We start from the raw sequence: 18,940 nt of genomic DNA, 5'->3' as shown, positions 1-18,940 counted from the left end.
TTTTCCTTATGGATTAAGACTACCGCTTGGAAACGGGCTGAAAATTTAAAACAACTAAATAAAATATGGGAGTCAGATTGGTGTCATCGCAAAATTTTAAGTGCATTCGTTATTATAAGGTGCAGTCATGATGAATATCCCATCAATTTTGTTACTTAATTCCTAGTTCAAATGCATCTCAAGATCCAGAATTCGCCATGACTTGACCATGTATTTATGTGCACAACAGACAATTTTGTAAACCCCTGTTTCCTCTTAATTTCTGCCCGTACTAGTAAGAATTGCGACTTTTACAAGAGCGCGCATAGGATGTCCCTGAACGCAGCACTAGTGCAGAGCGCTGTTGTGTGCGCTGCGCTCGTTGTATCGACTGTGTCGCTGCTCTGTCCTCCATTAGAGCTCGGATCCATCCCCACACTACGGCGCAGGCCCGAAGTAGCGCAGCCGCTCTGAGGTTAGTGCCCTACCGCGCAATCTCCATTTATTTCAGCCCTGGCGCAGCCGCATCATCGAACCCGGCAGCGTCGGGGTGAAAGATGCAGCGTGTTTAGATGTCGACTGGAGCGTTTCTGGGGCGCATTGGTGGATTTTTCGGAGGAATCGTGCAGTAGTCGTGCATCGAAGAGCTCGTAGACAGTAGAATAGCATTGAATGAGACGCGGGCCACCGGGCCTGTTGCAACGATCTTGTTTTGTTTCGTATTGCGCGCCTTGCGTGCTAGCCGCCGCAACCTACAAAGGTTATCTCAAATTAAATAGAGAATGGAGGCGAATTTATTGTCCCAACATAATCAAAACCACAGCCGTTCTCTCTCGTAACTAATGTTCATTCAGAGAGCCAAAGCTAAACGGCTAAACGGATGGCTAGCTAGCTTATTAGCCAAACCTATGGTATTGCTAGCTTAACTCTATTTTGGCAGTCGTTATCAATCGACCCGGCGTGTCTATTAACGTTACATCGCTTCTATGCATTTGTCTCAAAGATTAACGTTAAATAAATGTTGTCCTGGGTATTTAAAATCTGCATATAGAATAATTGAATTGTGCATTATCCCATGGAACCCATCAAATTGCAGTCAAGTGCATGTGTGTATATAATGAATGGGATCATTTCGTGTTTATATTTGTTTTATTTACAAACCATTTAATAAAAATACATTAGAGGTTTACGTCATTTCCCCAGGTTCCCTTCCCAACACTATAATTACTGTTTTAGTAATACATGAGTACCCCCCCTCACTCAATTTCTACCAAAATACAATTTTAAAGAATTAGTGATTCTTGCTTTGTGCTGCAATTCCCAACAATTATGTAAGGATATGAACTAGAAAGTAGCTCAAAGATTAGGCAAAAAGTCAAGATCTTTAAACTGTTAGCAAACTATGGGGGGGTAAGTTCATTAAAACTGGGTATGTTTGTGTTACTCTTTGGAAGAAATGCATAATTCTCAATGCTGGATGAAACAAATGCTGTGTTGAGCTGTGCACACAAGCATGCATGAACATACACAAAATACACATCACTTCTGGATCTAATTTAATGTACATTATTTATAGTGATGCCGTCATCACACAAAATGTGGGTTCCCGGGTGAAAGCAATGCCTACCTGGTAGGACAGAAGGTCCAGCTCATCTGCGGCTCTCGAGTCGATTTGGGCCCCCCTGGTAGAAAGTCAAGACACTTGGAGAAAGATATAAGTTGTCTTCCCTTAATGAAGGGCCACCCCTTTATTAGCCCCTTGGTTTGAGATCCTCTAAAGGTCAAGGGTCAACATCTCTAAGATCCTTTTTAATCACGGAGTGTTTTCAGCTGCACTCTTTGCACCAGTAGGAGGTGCTGTTGGGCTTTTTTCACAGGTAGTTAAATAGTAACGATCTTGCCCACAATTCATCCTTTGTTTTTCTTTTTAGTGATCATACTACAGATCTGCCGGGTAGACCAGGTGACTGAACATGGACGAACACGTTGTTCATCAGACGGAGAGCATGACCACAATTGAGGCCAGTGCCGTCAGCCAGCAGGTCCAGCAGAGGCACTAATAAATATAATAAACCGGGGAATGCCATCAATGACACAGTCCCATCTCTGTCAGCTATGATATTTAGAAGTTCTTGCCCCTCACAGGTCCACGTGGCGACCTTCACTGACGCGTCTATGATGAGTGCCGAGGAAGATTCGACGTCCTCCCCTGACGACGACCCTTATGATGACACGGATATTCTCAATTCAGCTGGCACCGATGAGGTCACTGCTCATTTGGCTGCTGCGGGTATACTTGACTGCTTGATTATTTCAACTGCAATCACATCAATGTCATCAACTGCATTAGCGTAGCCTAAGATTATCCAAACAGGTGGATTTTTCTTCTAATCATCGATTTTACTTCACAATGTTACATTATTTTACCTCCATGTAATATCGCTGCGTAAACAGTAGGTGGCGCCAACGGACTGCGCGCACGGTTTCTGTTCAAAAAGTCTTTTCAGAATCAAACATAATTCACAATACTGAAGAAAAAAGAAGAGGAAAAATCGATTTTATCTTTTTTTTTTTTCTAACCTTAAGAATTATTCTCTCTGTCAGGACCAGTCGGTATGGCAGCAGCTGCTGCCGTGGCAACTGGTAAGAAAAGAAAGAGGCCTCACATCTTTGAATCCAACCCCTCCATCCGCAAAAGGCAGCAGACCCGTCTCCTCAGGTCAGCGCCATTATTTTCCTTTCGACGCTTACAGAAACATAACTGTCGCTTTCGGTATCCGAGTTCACCACTTGCTGTCAGAGCTAATGTTGCGCATCGAGGCTTTCATTCTAAGCAGGGTTAATGAATGATGTGCTTACAGGAAACTACGAGCCACCCTGGACGAATACACCACCAGAGTGGGCCAGCAAGCCATCGTGCTGTGCATCTCTCCCTCCAAACCCAACCCTGTGTTTAAGGTGTTTGGTGCTGCTCCTCTGGAGAACGTGGTACGTGTTAGTTTACAACAGGTTTAATCTGCAGGGTGAAAACAGGCCTAATGATCGGCTCTTATTTTCATTCCATCAGCAAGTTGAACATGAATTTTCTTTTACAATATGAGAAGAAAAAACTAGAAAACGGTTTTAATGTCTGCCCTGCAGGTGAGGAAGTACAAAGGCATGATGTTAGAGGATCTGGAGAACGCTCTCGCCGAACACGCCCCCGCTGGCGGCGAGCTGGCCTCAGAGCTGCCCCCTCTCACCATCGACGGCATCCCAGTTTCTGTCGACAAGATGACCCAGGTCAGATCCAGTGTAACGCACACGAGTAAAGGAACAATAAGGAGTCATTACACACAATCTCCAGCAGAGATTGTCAGTTTTATCACACATCTGATGATGTCATTTGTAGAGGTTTTGCCTGTGTATTCATTAAATTTAGCCCTCCAAATATCAGGCCTTCATATTTCCAGTGGTCTCCAAGTAGCATCTGCGTCTAAAGACGAACAAAGTCTCCTAGTGCAACTTGCCCTGTTATGTCGTTTTACTGCAACATTAACAGCATTGGCAATCTCAGCTCCCCCCCCCCCCCCCCCTGAGGGAACCCAGCTTGTTTACCCTGCCTTCCTAGTGCTGCTGACGCATCCTCTGGATCATCATCAAAGCAGCCAGCATGGCAGCGGCCCTCAGAGACATCCTTCAACCCTGGGACCGCTCCAGCCAATGGCAGGGCCAGATATGTCCTCCGGGGGGCCGGTGTTAGTTGGGGCTTGTTTTTCTGAAGGTTGTGGGATGAGATTATCAGGAGTAACCTGTTGCCTCACTGAACTCTGCCGAACCAGGTGGAAAGGCCGAGGCGCGTGCCAAGGGTTGGATGTTGTCGAGTTGCAACAGCAGAGGTGAAATGCCTTTGAGAGGAGAGTGGGGAAAAAGTTAGGAGGCGTCCGGTTAAATACCAACTAGACCCCTGACCTGCGTCAAGGTGGGTTTGTCGTCCTCGCTGTGGACATCTGCATTCAGATTTGCACAGCTGAAGCATTCCCAAATGAGATTTAGTGACGCACACTTCGGCACCAGCCAGTCCAATTTATAGAGCATCTGCAGCAGGTGATCTCGGGTCTAGCCTGAGCCCTTAATTACCCCCCACCCCCCCCACCCTCAGTGGTGTTAGGGCCAGGGACCCAGCAACATGGCTGCCTGTCTTACCGCTGATTGGCTGATTGTTTGGAGGATTAGGATTGGGAGTTGGGGTGGTGGGAGTAAGGACAACCTGCCACTTAACTCACTAGCCACTGTAATTAGGCCATCTGGTCTGGCGCGCACACACGTGCACATATATTCACCCATGGAGCACCCGCAGGTGCAAATAAAAGCATCTTTTCTGATACCGAGTTCTTGCTTGTAGCTAATCAGGAGTGTGCTGTTACTGAAGCTCCTTTCCAATGACAGCATGTCAAATTTCCCATATTTTTCAGGGCTTTATTGTCACACCTTGTGTTGCTTCAAGGTGGTTGGTGCTTGGGAGTTAGAGGAAATCTGGGGGGGATTTATTTCGCTCAGAACCAAATTTAGCCCTTGATGCCAAGGCAGGCAGACGCTGCAGTGCCTCATTGTGCAATATAATCCCTCAGTGATGCTTGCATATTACCAGGACACCGAGGACATGGGTACTAACCCCCACCCAGCCGGTCAGTGGTGACTTTGTGCATGCTGGTGAATGGACATGCTGCACATAATGTATGTATGTTGTATGTATGGTGGACGTCAGGAGTGACACGAGGCTGTCTTAGGTTAAAGATTGTGTGCCGGACTCCTGCCCCCCGCCCCTCCCATCAGTCTGGAGCCGCAACCATAGATTGGCCTGTTTATAGACATGGTCACATTGCTCTATTTAGAAAAAGCGTTTCTATTTCCAGGCACCTCACTGCCCAGCCACAGGTGTCTGATCAATACAACCCCCCACCCCGCGCGCTCAAGGGCGCCTTTGCTTTCTGTATGAGAGGCGCACTGCCTCTGCGTGACGCTCGTGTCCGTATGTGTTCAGGCCCAGCTGCGAGCGTTCATCCCAGAGATGCTGAAGTACTCAACGGGCCGAGGAAAGCCTGGCTGGGGCAAGGAGAGCTGCAAGCCCGTGTGGTGGCCCGAGGACATCCCTTGGGCCAACGTCCGGAGTGACGTCCGCACAGAGGAGCAGAAACAGAGGGTGAGAGAGGTGGCCGGAGGAATTTCTGCACCTCATTGTGGAGGATCGTTCCCAGCATTAACTGGTCTTAATGTATCTAAAGGTGTCCTGGACGCAGGCGCTCCGCACCATTGTCAAAAACTGCTACAAGCAGCACGGTCGCGAGGACCTCCTGTACGCTTTCGAAGATCAGGTAACCACCACCACCACCACCACCCAGCACCACCTGACCGCCGCCCAAAGTATCGCTCACCTAGTGCCCTCGCAGACCGTGGTACAGACCATCAACAACCCCGACGGAACGGTCTCGCTTATCCAGGTAAGTTTTAGTTGCACTTCAGCGGATTTAGCTCCAACGCGACGGTTTGACGGTGGCAACTTTTTGCCCAGGTTGGCACGGGACACACGGTCGCCAAACTGGCAGACGCGTCAGAGCTGCCCGGTGTGACGGTGGCGCAGGTCAATTACTCCACTGTGACTGACGGAGAGGTAACGGCGCACGCGCACGTTGTTTTGATCGACCTGCAAAGCATAAAAGACTTGGTGAATCGACGCCTGATGTTTGTTTAATGCGCTGTTGCTGTGTAGGTGGAGCAGAGTTGGGCTCTCCAAGGCGGCGAGATGACAATCCAAACCACTCAGGCCTCAGAGGCCACGCAGGCTGTCGCCTCCCTGGCCGAGGCTGCCGTCGCGGCGAGCCAGGAGATTCAGCCTGGAGCCACAGTCACGATGGCTCTGAACAGGTGAGTTGCGCAATACCTAGTCAATGATTTCGAAACTGTCCATGAGATCTGATTTCAACACAGGTGTGACGTTGTGCACGTGGTGGAGCTTCAGCTGCACATCCGTACCTCTGCCTGAGCTTTAACTCATTATATAAAGCAGGGGGGAGTCGAGACCCAGTCCTCTTGGGCCACAAACCAGCCGGGTTTTATCTCATACCAGGCGGATCCTACTTTCACTAAGGAAAGTGGGATCCCAGGTGGACAGTTGTCTACCTGGTAGGACAGAAGACCAACCTCCATTGCCGTCTTCAAGGACTGGGTCTGGACACCCCTGATCTAAAGGGTCTTAGACCTACCAAATGGATGCCACGTTAGCTGTGTTTTTGTCACCGCTGGAGTGTCAAGGCAATGATTTCGGATGTCTATGGGTATGTCCCACTGGGGCTTGTTACCTGTGCCACACCTGAGCCTTCCCCTCTCCTCCCCCTCCTGGCATCAGGTCTCTGTTTACCTGCGCTAATCTACACTGGGCTCGGCGCTCCACATCCTCTGGAACATTTTGTCTTCCCTTTCCAGCTCCAGAGGGAGAATAAAAGCTCCTTCTCCTCATTTCTTCTCCTCCATGTCGTCGTTTTTCAACAAAAGGGACCCAAATGCTCTTTGGTAGCATTCGTGCAGAAATGGGATTGAATGCAGCTCCTCCTCGTCTCTCTGTAATTCAATCTCAGATGTAATTAATGATGAAGATGTGAGCAGTTCCATTAGTTTGTATTGAAGCCAGTGTGGTAATAGGCTCCTGGTAATTCCCCTGGACAGATCTGGTTAATAAAACTGCTTTGCTAGACCCACAGCACCTGGCCTGTAAGGAGTTGTGACAGATTCTCTGTAAGTCCAGACTAGAAAAGCCTCTTAGAGCTCAAACACTCCTACCACTTCAACCCACCCAACTCTTGTCTTTGTGAACGAGCTGCGCATGTGCGTTACAGTCCACGTTAAGTTGTATATAGTTAAGAATCCTTACAGACGTGCACATGTGTGTTACTACTTTTTTTAAACACATTATCCACTTTGTGTTGCAGCGAGGCAGCGGCACACGCCGTGGCCACATTGGCGGAGGCCACTCTTCAAGGAGGGGGGCAAATCTTCCTGGCGGAGACGGCAGCTGCTGTAGGGGCACTAGCTGGGGCTCAAGATGGCACAGGTACATGATCTATCTATGAGGAGCACTCAGTCATAGAAGTACAATAACGTCAATCTAAACAAATGCCAAACAGAAAATAAAGCCTTTATGGTTCCAGCCCAATCATACTTGAGCATAAGGACACATCCTGATGTCTTCTGTATAGATCTAAGAGGTATTGCAGTGACAGTAAAGGTAATCCAGTTGTAGACAGGTGGAAAGTCTGCGTGTGTGTGTGTTCTTGTTCCCCAGCCAGTGGCATTTCTAATTAGTCTTACTAGGTGTAAGCTTGCCTCCTCCAGGGCTGCGGTGAGACCTCTGAGCTTCTACACTCTAATCTACCCTGTGCTGATGTGACAGATGGTGTGAGTGTGTGTGTGTGTGAGGGAGTATCGCGCAGTCCATGTTCTTTTAAGGACACGTTAGCGTCTTGACCCTATCATCAGCATCCTTGCATGCGTACTGCACGTGCTCGTGTGGGGGTGGGGGGGTCTCGGAGCAGTTTGTTTTGATATCCATACTTTCATTTCAGTCTCGTTGAGCTGGCGTCGTCCGATACACTCTGTGGTTTATATGGATAGGCAGGATGCTAACCTGACAAATGTAGCTGTTAAATGTCAGGATAGCAAATATGTTGAAATCATTCGTCATGTCCAAAAAAAATACTTAATATCATATCTGCGTCTGTGTGTAAGAAGTCCGGTCACACACACCTCTTGTCATATTGTCAGCTTTACCCATAGTCATCTCTTAGGGGCATGTGCAGGTCCCTCGGGGACCCTTCTTAACGGAGCCGATCCACTCCATTATCAGGCCATGATCTAATCGCTGCACCAGCTGTCAGCGCACAGCCCCAGTTTGCTGCGCTTGACCACATGCGTGCACACTTGCAGACGACACGGACTCATATTCATGTAAGGGCTCATCTCTTCTGTTATCTCACTTCCATTTATTACAACATCATCTTAGATTAGAAGGGAGGACCCGTTTTGGCTGCAGTAGCTGAATGAAACGGCTAATGAATCTGCTAAATCCACTCCTCCTCCTGCCTATTGACCTTAGCTAATCACTGTAGTGCTACAACGGTAGGGCCGAGTGCCCTTTGAAGTGCATTAGCCCGGACGCGGCTGATTGGCCCGTGTAGCAACCCCTTTGATAACACTGGCATTCAGACACGGACTAATTCAGCGTAGGACTGGACACACCAGACGTCTCGACAACTAGCGTCGAGTGGCAGAACGAGGCCCTTGACTCGGAAAATGCACCCTGGCCGCGCATCAGCGTGCCAGGCCAGTGGCTCGCTTCCTTAAGCCGCCCATTTTAATCACTGGCAGCGCAATCACGTGTACTGGGGAAAACTCAGCCCCGTCACAAATCAGTCATGAGTGGGCTTAGCGCGGGCCCACGTTGGAGGACCGGCCATTTCCGAAGACTCAAAAAGATGAATAAATGTTGGGCCGAATTTACCGTGGACGTCTGCGGCCGTGAATCTTTTGACATTGACAGCTTGTAGGGTGGGGCGGAGACATACGCCAGTAATCCCCACAGGCAGCGACGCAGACTGGGCCATAAGGGAGGCGAGCTGGGAAACCTTCAATCGGACCATTGTTCAGAACTGCCCTCTCTGTAACGTGGCCACCTCCTGTCAGACAACTACGTAGACCTGACTGCCTCCGCCAGTACCACGCGAAAAAGATACCCCGGCAAAAAGATAACCATTAAAGGATCTGTCGGAGCTGGTTCTCCCCATTTTTCACATTTCAAGGTTAAAAACAAGTCGGATAAATGAAATTAAAATGCGTAATATGTGTCAAACCATTCCGCAGGTTTGGTCCAGATCCCAGTCAGCATGTACCAAACTGTCGTGACCAGCCTGGCTCAGGGCAACCGGCCCGTCCAGGTCGCCATGGCGCCCGTCGCCACACGCATCGACAGCACCGTTACATTGGACGGCCAAGCGGTGGAGGTTGTGACCCTGGAGCAGTGACATTTGTGAGCCCGGGAGAAGCAGCATGCACTGAATGGCCACTCTGGAGATCTTGTTTTAGAGTACATCATGCTGTGTACGATGTTAATAATATTTTTAAATGTACACCTGCAGAGGCAGTAAAATGGATTATCATTGTGTTTACCGTGTAAAGTTATTGCTTTTGGTGTATTTTTCTCTCATTTAGCTTCATGTGGTCTTTTTATTTTTTTCCTTTTTAGCCCCGTGGTGTTGAGTATTTTGTATTTATTTCAATTTCAATTAACCTTTTACTTCAAACAAAGAACCAAAAAGCCTGGGAGGGAAGCCACCAGCGCTCGGCCCAGTGCACGTAATGATCACTGTTTTGGAATTTCATTGTCACGTTGACCAGTTTGCTTTAGTTTTTTGGGATTTTTTTAAAAATACGTATATATCTGATTCACTGCTATTGTCATCAATCACTCCTGAGTTTTCCATTATTCTTGAATGAAAATCTCCAATGAATTTTACTGTTTTCAACGTCGAAACCAGCTACTGGACGGCAGCATTTGGCTGTAGACACTCCCAGACATTCCGAGCGTTTGCCGGGGGAATGTGACGTTGAAATCCCATCCTGTGTGATTTTTTTCCCGTCACCGTTTGGTTGTAGTCCACGCACATATGTGGAGACTCAGGATTACAGGTGTGGAGGTGTGTTACACTGCTGGACTGCTGAGATGAACTCCCAAAGCAGACGTTTCGTCTACCAAATCTATTTATTTATGCTGCATGGATCAAAGCGCCCCCACCTCCTATTTTTTAAAAAGACAAAAACGCAGGAAAAGGCAGCCGCTGTTGTGTTGGTGTTGCAGAGGTCAAAAGACTATTTCTTTCAATCTTGCAGTAAAATGTCCGAACCTTTAAACTGTGCTTGCCAAGACTCAGCGCAATTTAACCACATGTAACCGTTTGACTTCCTGTTTCTTTCAAAGAAATATGAATAAAATGGCTGCTTTTCACCGTTCATCCAGTCTCCCTTCTTTCCATCTGAAGCGTCGGGAGAAGACCTCACAACCACCTATTTTGCTCATTTTGGAACATCTGTCCATTTTCTTGGGGGGATATTAACAAACCAAGCCAAAATCTTAGGTAAAGTTGAACTTTATTGGTGATTTAGTAGATTTATAAATTGTGTGTAATGCAAAAACCAGCTATTTTAAAACCGGTGCAGCAAACTCAAAATGATCTCATCATGTTCTTTGTGATTATTAATCAGCTGCAATTATGGAGGAACTGTTGGCTCATTTCTCTGGATTATTGATACGCGCCACAAACCCTGCCAGCCACACTCTCCTCCTCAGCTCCCCCACCTTCCCTGCCGTGACAGACAGGACCGTGATTATATCATAAGCTGCCTCTGCTTTAAAGCCTGGGATTTGCTCGCCAGGCCCTTCTGTTGCCGAGCCGAGCCCGGAGAGAAGCGTTTTCAGGCTTTAATCTATCAGGCGTCAGTGGACATCCCGCTCTTCCTCCAGATTAAAGCTGCTACCAGCGCGGAGAGGAAAACATTCCGTGTATGTTCTCTTCTTTCCTCGTCTGTTCCAAATGAGAACAATCTGGAGTTTGGGGAGTTGCGTTAGGAAATAAAGGCGACCTTCGAGGCGTTTACGCATCCACCCACCGAGCTACACTGAACTTAAAGTGCACGTAAACCTTTCAGCTTCATCACTAAAGCTGAAGCAGATGGAGACATGAGGCTGACAGCTCTACCTTAGCTGCTATTTCCTTTTTTTAAAAAGACATTTTATTGATGTTGTTTCACAATTTCCTTTAAACGTTTCTTTTTCTTTTGCATTTTATGATTTGCTTTTTGTTATAAAAGAAAAGTAAATCCATCATGACATGTTGCAGCCTTCTAATATGACCCTACATCACCTCTAAACCCCAACAGAAAGCTGAAATCAAGCCCAAACAGAAAACTAATCAATGTTCTTTCTCCCCATGAAGCCAGCAGATGAACGTTATTGTCTCGTGCGTTGTTTTTAGAATCTTCTCCTGTGACACGAGGCCTCGGATTTGGGAGCGAAGGTCCTGTGCTGCATTGCATGAGGCCGTTCCTGGTTACATCATCATGCAGCACACTGCAGCGCACTCCCCCCCCCCCCCCCCCCCCCCCCTTATCATCCCATCCGTCTGACTGACTTTGAACCTGATTGGATGCTTTTAAAAAGACATCCGATCAAGCCGGCGAGGCTGCAGCGTGAGCGTGGAGCCAATATGTTTAGTGGTGGGAGATGACTGGATGGCGATCGATTCTCCACGGGCGTGAGCGAGGATGTGACTTCAGTGGCTCGGCTCCACGGGGGTCACCACGGGGTGATAAAGGAGGGGTTGGTCATTCTTGTTAGCCAGCGTCCTGCCTGGGGCAGAGCTTTAATCTCCACTAATCGTTTCTTAATACGTGCATCCCGGGCCCTGCAACATCCCCTCCCCGTTCGCGTAAACACACAGTGGCGTGCGCACACATGCACAGGCCGCTCACCAGTTTCCAAACCCTCCAAACGAGGGATAATCCTCCCGGGGTTGTGTCATGACGGTAAAAATATTCTCTCATTCAGGAAAATGGAACCTGAGGCCTGCACATTTCAATCGGGTACAAACAACTGCAATTCCCTCGCGTCTAAAAGGGAGAAGCTGAAGAAAACAGATGGGCAGAAACACTTCTGGGGCCAATGCACGGTTCTCCCGCCACAAGAGATGTTGCCGATGATGCATCTTCCGCCGATGTTGAAGCCTGATAGTCTAATAATGGCATCCTCACCTTCTCAACTCGCACCTCTCTCCACCTCCAGTCCAGACGCTGCGTAAGAACAATGATAATCTCATTTCGCTAATGCTCTGCAGCCTGCATTAGAACACAGGCGAGGCACTGTCTCAGCCTGACTCTACCCACCCAGGAAACAGAGTGGGGTGTGTGTGTATGTGTGTGTGTGTGTGTGAAACAGAGCGAGGGAGAGAGATGGATGGAAAAAGGGGCCAGGGGGGTGTGAGATAGAAGGGGCACTAAAAAATGTGGTGTAACCTGAGCTCACGGGTCCATCTGGAGAAGGCCTCGCATTGACGAGGTTATCCCACAATGCACTCTGCTGCCGAGATGATCGCTCGAGGAAGCCTGACGCAGTCTTTTCAAAGTATTTATTTGCATAACAGAAAAATTTGTAAAGTAAACAAGAAACATGAAGCCATTCGAGAGAAGTCGGCAGGTGCACGTGCAGGTATGAGGGTTATAGAGTCACACGTTACACACGTCATGGGTCCAGGATGTGTTCTGTAACGTCACCATAGTTGCCCAAGTCGTTCACATGTAGTTACCCTGCAGGCAAACTGGTAACAATACAAATCATATTAGCTAAAGTGTGGGCTATAAAGCAGGATTTATGCAAAGGCAGATAAAGAGGGTTTTAATCCACAGATCCCCCCGTCACCTACATATGCAGACCCTGACCCAGATATATGGAGCTCAGCATACAGCAGCTTTTTGTGCCATACCGTTCCACCACTGAGAAAGAACTCCGTCGCCCTCGATACTCCATTTCCAGAGAGGAGGGAGGGGGGCAAAAAGGATGCATTGAAAGCCAGGGGTAAGGTGACACCGCCCGATTTGCCAATTATACCACAGAGCCAGGAGAGAAACCCCCTGATGATTGGCTGAAGGCAGAATAGCTGAACCTTTATATGAGCAGAGTCCCTCATAGCTGCAGGAGTGCTGCACTTATGGTATTGATCCGTCTGTTCTTTTGTTGTAGAACAAAGTACAAATTATTCTAAACTAAAACATGTCAGCAAAAGACCAGGAAAGTGATCCTTAAGCAAATCTATGAGTTTGTAAAGACAATTAGATCAAAGGTGACTTAATATAAAGTAGTTTTGGCACTTTATGGTGAGAAAAAGCTCATTTTCTATTATTATTTATCTAAATTGAAAGCCAAAAACCTACCCCCAGAATCTGTATCGCCCTCTGCTTGTAAGTTGCAGTGGAGACTAAATGTCCGCCTCCTTGTGTAATTATACTTGGAACTTAAGGACAGCGACTTTGGTTTCAATGCTTATTGTGTATAATTGTCAAGATTTATAGTTGATCTCTGCACCTGTCATGAAAAAACATATTATCTCAGTGGGAAATGCATGCTAAAGCATCAGCATCAGCTAAAGCAAAGGTGTTAGCATTTATGAGCATTCAGCCTTTTTTTTGAGAAATCAGAGGTAACTTTATTTAAAAGCATCTGAAAACACAGCTCTGGGCCATGTATGGGCCAATGGCTACTCTGACTCTGGCATTAAGTCATGTGACGGCAGCAAGATTGTGTTCACTTCCGCTTCAATTGCAATAGAGGATCAATCAATGGTAGCCTGTTTCCTTTGTTTATTGAAACATTATGGACATGCTTTATGAGATTTGTATAGAATGGAGTTATTAGTGGGGATTGATCTTGTTGTTGTTCATGTTTCAAAGCTCAAATCCATTTTCCGTTGTATCACGCACTGATTCTTGGGGAAATCTGTCCCCCAAAACCTGTGAATCATAGAGTCACTGGAGTTTTGAGGCTGGGGTGCGAAGGGGGGGAACAGGTTTACCCCACCCCTCGGCACCACCAGCCACTCACTCATTGACCCAAAGGTCCCAGAAAAAAGCTCTCCTGCTGCTCATCTGTGTGCCGCTTCCCCCGGGCTCCTCTCTTGGTGGGTGCTCTCAAGCAGTAGTTGGCAAGTCTAGAACCACCGGATCCATCTACCTCACCAGTGTGAGTTCTACCATTGCCAAACACCACCAGAGAGCTGCCGCGCCTCCTCGGGACCGCGCGAGCAAGAGGAGCTCAGAAGAATCTGAATTTAAAAGGAAAACTGAAAGCAGCGCAGATGTGTGTTCATGAGCAACATTATATGCAAGGAAGCAAGGCTTCGTGGGGGGGGGGGGGGCAAAATGGACAAGCACAAAGGTTGAAAGTCTGTCTTCTCCTATATTGGCACTACACATAATTGCTCAAAGTATACATACAGAAGCAAAAATGTGCTAGTGCCAAAATGGGCGAAGAAGAGGAGCGTCTGGGCCATCGCTGCTACAGAAACGAGCAACTGCGGCAAAGTCGTGACATCACCGCCACCACACCCACGAGCAGAGGAGAGGAGAGGAGAGTCAGCCACCACGGGCGGCCATTACCAAGTGGTTCTTTCTCTGCTCTGTTTATGGCCCTATGGTAATTCACTGATAGTGAGCTCTCACAGTGAATTCTACCAGTGCCATACACAGAACAGGAGTCGTTATCACGCCACCAGCGAGGCCGGCCCGGAGGGCCATGATCGGCCATCGGGCCGGCGAAGAGAAGCGTTCCAAACAAGGCTCCCGACCCTTGCTAGGGAGAGCGGAAAGAAAAGAATTGAGACGGGAAAGGTAGATGGGAAGGAAGGACCCGGAATAACGAGAGGAGCTCCGCGGCTCTAGTAAATGCGGATGGACACGCGCGTTGAATAACAGGTCAATCAAAAGGGCAACTAAACTTAAGTCCGATCAATCCAAAGAGAGACGAAAAACACCCTCGTTTAGCGGGTTACTGCTAATCATATAATCAACTTTGTCCTTAACAGCAGCAGCTTGAATAGCAGGAAATGAGACTTTATTTCTGTTAACCTGCCACCTCTAGAATAACCCAAAAAGCGAACTTCCTGCCTAGCAGGAGGCATTTGGTCCATGGAAGCGAGGCGGTGACTCGCCGCCGTATCATTCCAGCGGTATTTTTCGTCATTTTTGTGCATAACCTCCCGCAAATGAGCAAAGTGGCCACGGCAGCAAAATGAACCGAAGTAAAAGGCGCAAACAGACGCACGGTGGCTGAAATCCCATCTTTTCGATGTTGTTACCAGCAAGAGCTAACCGTCAGTCCTCTCCCTGACCTTGACAAAAAGCACTCGTGTGCTGATAACCTGAAGTCTAACTGTCCTCAAACGCCCCACCCTTGGTTCAGCCATTAGCTCCCCTCACCCCGGGCCCTGCAGCACACGGAGCTCTCATTGATTCCAGCGATCAAACCATGTACTAAGTGATTCTTCAGACGCCCAAATGGCTCCTCGAGCAAGACTCCTATTGCCATTTCCTGGAGAAATCAATAGCACTAAAAAGCACGAACCAAAAATCCCAAATTGGAAAAGAACCTGCATGCTTCAAAGGTGTGATTTTCTGTCTTGTTTTAGCTTGTTATGTTTAATAGATCAAATTAATTTTGCTCCTTTTATTAATCACACGCTGTCATCAAACAAAGACATGCAAAGTTCTCCTAAATTCACCATATTTTGATGGCGGCGGAGTGTTAAAACTGAAGGCATCTTTTTTTTCCCCTTTCTTCAAATTTCCTGAGGCATCACATGTGAAATTAACATTACTTCAAATGTAGAAAGAGATGCGACAGGGTGAGCATGTCCGGTCCTGAGCGATCCTCCTGAAACGTTAGCGGTTGTCCCGGCTGGCCGGCCTTTTGTCTCCGGCTCTGTTAATTCGGAGCTGCTCCAAAGCCCCTTCAGTTAATCGCATTTTCCTGAATAGGGACTTTACAAGTCCTCAACTTCACGGTTATTTCAGGAGGATTTAAGTCCTGCTGCACGATTCCCTCTCTATCATTCGTGCAACCTGGTATTTGAGTGCGGGGACGGTTTTTTTTTAAGAATAAACAGGCCCAAATTATGAATCTCTTGTATCTGAACTCGAGGCAGATTATAACGATAAAAAAAAATGTTTAAATGGTTATTTGAAGGATTCATTTCTTTTATGGCACCCCTTTCCACATCTATTATCCATGTTTGACCTGAGTTTAAAATAAATAAATGCGCACATCAATCTACAAAACACAAAACGCCATTTTAATCCACGAGATTAGGCTGTAATACTAGTGTATTCCACTGGTATTATGGGGGGAGGCAGGTGAAGCGTGATGGTAAGAACTGAAGAAAAACTTTATCATTTTAAAATTAAAATTGTATTAGTATAATAGTATACATTTTAGGCCTATATAATATATCTTCCAGATTATGTATTGTACAGATCTATTCATCGAAATCTCAAAATGGCTATTTACCACATTTCATCACGCAGACTTCTTCTCTTGACCGCATTTGTTCTCCCCCGAAAATGATGACAAAAAGTAAAGCAACTCCTAAATTTCAGAAGAGTAAAAAGAATTGAAATGCGAAACATAATCCGTACCTTCCGCTCAGCCTCCATCGCTGTGCGCCATAAACGGAGCTGCGAGCTGCGCTCAAGGCGGACTCATCAGACATTTTAGATCATCAGAGAAGTCATCTTTCTGTTTGAAAGAGTTCCACCTTCTCAGGCGGCGCTGGCGGGACGCGTCGCCCGCAGCAGGGCTGCAGAATTACAATGAAACAAAAGAAATCCAAGCGGCGTCCTGAACTTCCTGAGTATCAAATGTCAATTTCAGCTCTGCGCTCATGTCCTCTCTCTCTCTCTCTCTCTCTCTCTCTCTCTCTCTCTCTCTCTCTCACTCCCCAAACTCGACCCCCCCCCCCCTCCTTTTTTTTTTACCTGCGCGCACAAGTTGCACACTGGGAGAATTAAAGGTGCTCCCGTTCACCTTTTTAAAGGCGCAGACGCGCACCGCCCGGAACGAGCGCGGGCCCGCAACGAGGCTACAGCCGCTTTAAACATCCACATTTACCCTCCAGCCTGAGCGTTTTGCTTGGGCCCAACCTTCTTCAAAAGGCCCGCAGCACTGCACTGAAATGTGAAACACGTATTTCAATATTTAAAGAGATAATAATAAAAACGGTGCAGGGTGCAGCGCGCACCAGAGTGTACCTGTGTTTTTACCAGTGGGGGGTTTGTCTAAAAGCTGAAAGCGGGACACAAACAGCTTTCGTTGAGTGTCCCTCCACTCTATTTAGGCTCGACGTCCTGGGATTGGTTTTAGAAAAAACATTTTTTTAAAAAAACGTCTGATCGCAATAATCCAAACTGGTCGCTCATCTGCTGTTCTGATCGACTGGATCTCTTATTTAAGGTGGATCTCCCTCTGCAGCCTTAGAAGTTGCGCCGTGCGGACCCCGGGGACTGCTGCAGCCTGAGCGCAGGAGGATTGGTTTTGTTTCTCTGGATTAAACGATTTCCCGAGGAATCATTCGGACCAGCCCCCTTCCCCCGTTTAGAGAGCTCCAACCCAAGAAAAGCCTGGTTTTGATATTGTTTTTACTCGCTTCGATTTTTTGATTTTTATTTTTATGGTGGGTGTTGATGATTAAAAACACCTCGATATGGTCGACACTCTCAATCAAAAATCCAAATCCTCAATCACGCATTTCAGTTTAAGAGGCGTTTTTTTCCCAACACAATTAAAAGCTGAAGCTCTTAGAAGCTTCTGACCTACACATTAACTATGACACTGATATTATTTCCTTTCTTCTCAATTCTAGTTTTCATGATTTATTTTAGGTTTCTTTTCCTATTTAGTTTTAATTCCAAGGGGCAGGAGCTAACCAGAGAGGAGGCCTGCAGGCCTGGAGCTCACTGTTTAGCTGCAGCATCCTGGAATGGTGCAGAAACACACCTTATAAACAAAAAAGGCAAATATATCAGTTGCTTCTGGCCTCTGGTTGATATAACACCACTAACAAAATATATAATCCGCATAATTTAAATTGTGGAGGATATATACCACATATATCCAGTATCCCCCCCACCCCATCCCAGACCCTCATTCCGGGATTAGGTTGAGTCGCCTGATGCTGTTGAAGCTGCAGTTCTTGGGTCGAGGTGCTGCAGGATCAAATGACCACGTCCAGATGGCTAATGACTATCAAATACTACATTTAAAGCCGGACGGTTCTGTTTTGCGCGTAGATTGCGTAACGCCGCCTTATAAATACCTTCGCTAAATCGGGGACACATTGGACGCGCATGCTGCCTTTAAGAAAGTGAGGTGTCTTCGTACCTGGTGGACATCCTCGGCCTTCTTCCGGGACGTCATCTCCTCATCCTCCTCTCTGCACATCAGCGGGGCCCCTGCTGACAGTGAGGCCATGTCCTCCGGTCTTCTGAGGACGCCCGAATATATGAGGGCGAGTTGTACCATCTGAAGTCCAGAGTCCATTTACCTGCTGTTGATAATTAGGCAGATAACTGCAGGCAGGCAGGACTCGTGTAATATTTAAAGCTGGTGCGATTGGGTTCGGTTACACTCTTTACAGGACGGTGAAATCCATCCGCGGAGGCGCGTCGTCGGCGTTCGCTGGTCCGCTCCGTGAGGGCCGTGACGCGCGGACTCCACCTGCTGAAACCGGAGACGCGCATCATCTGTGCGGGAGGCCGGCCGCTCTGCGCGCACGGGAGTTGGCTAAAAAAAACAACCAGGATGAATATTTAAAAGGCTCATTTGGTTCCGTGATGTCGCTGAAACAGGTGACGGCGGAAGGATTAGATGGATTCTGCGCGCTTGTGCCGCGCCGAGCGTTGCCTGTAAAGAGATCCAGGCCACATGATAGTCGGATTAAATGACAGTCTGGTCTCCAAAACAAGACTATGTCAACAATGGGGATCACTTTACAGGGAAGGTTGTAAATTATGAGTAATAACAAAAATACCGTGCAATTAGATAGCATAAAGAGAGAAAAAGAATACACACATTTATTATATCAATTAATTTGTGGAGATTATCACAGAATATTAAATATATATTCATCTAAATATCTGTTGGAGAATGATTATTAATTTACGTGCGGACTGCTGATGTGAAAAACGCAGCGTGACTCCGGAGGATTACCGGACACGGGATTATTTAAATGTCCTCCGCACATGCAACATCCTGAAAATGGGGGAAATATAAATGACAAAAAATAAATAAAAAATAAGGTCACGGAACGACGCTAGCAAACACAGGAGGGGGGGG

General features: G+C 47.2%; 1 protein-coding gene and 1 long non-coding RNA gene across 4 annotated transcripts; one reads left to right on the top strand and one right to left on the bottom strand.

The window, feature by feature from the left end:
- The first annotated feature begins 302 nt into the window (after positions 1-302).
- Positions 303-10,017, top strand: nrf1 (nuclear respiratory factor 1). 3 transcript variants are annotated; one of them, XM_057022017.1, is made up of 12 exons: positions 303-454; positions 1,911-2,000; positions 2,125-2,269; positions 2,584-2,698; positions 2,841-2,967; positions 3,121-3,261; positions 5,003-5,161; positions 5,244-5,459; positions 5,531-5,629; positions 5,729-5,883; positions 6,945-7,066; positions 8,872-10,017. In XM_057022017.1, exons 2-12 carry the CDS (start codon positions 1,953-1,955, stop codon positions 9,030-9,032), a joined length of 1,488 nt encoding a protein of 495 aa, XP_056877997.1. In that variant the 5' UTR covers positions 303-454; positions 1,911-1,952; the 3' UTR covers positions 9,033-10,017. The 3 variants fall into 3 exon arrangements, with proteins under 3 accessions (XP_056877997.1, XP_056877996.1, XP_056877998.1); XM_057022016.1 differs by having other exon boundaries at positions 1,911-2,021; XM_057022018.1 differs by lacking the exon at positions 303-454 and adding an exon at positions 1,839-1,856.
- Positions 10,018-12,173: 2,156 nt separating this feature from the next.
- On the bottom strand, positions 12,174-16,463 carry LOC130519194 (uncharacterized). The gene is made up of 2 exons (XR_008948244.1): positions 16,246-16,463; positions 12,174-12,377 (listed from the first exon to the last, which is right to left on the bottom strand). It is a non-coding gene; the product is annotated as an uncharacterized LOC130519194 (long non-coding RNA).
- Between the last annotated feature and the right edge of the window lie 2,477 nt (positions 16,464-18,940).

Source organism: Takifugu flavidus, chromosome 22 (assembly GCF_003711565.1).
Source record: "Takifugu flavidus isolate HTHZ2018 chromosome 22, ASM371156v2, whole genome shotgun sequence".
NCBI classification, from domain to species: Eukaryota; Metazoa; Chordata; class Actinopteri; order Tetraodontiformes; family Tetraodontidae; genus Takifugu; species Takifugu flavidus.
Note: the sequence above shows the minus strand (reverse complement) of the source record. Positions and strands in the feature narration are given on the sequence as shown.

What these genes read in the sequence shown, in the direction of transcription:
- nrf1 (XM_057022016.1), top strand. Translation starts at nt 1,953, where the DNA reads ATGGACGAACACGTTGTTCATCAGACGGAGAGCATGACCACAATTGAG. An exon ending in CTGCTCCTCTGGAGAACGTG is followed by an intron (nt 2,968 to 3,120) that starts GTACGTGTTAGT and finishes TCTGCCCTGCAG; the next exon opens with GTGAGGAAGTACAAAGGCAT. An exon ending in TGGGGCTCAAGATGGCACAG is followed by an intron (nt 7,067 to 8,871) that starts GTACATGATCTA and finishes ACCATTCCGCAG; the next exon opens with GTTTGGTCCAGATCCCAGTC.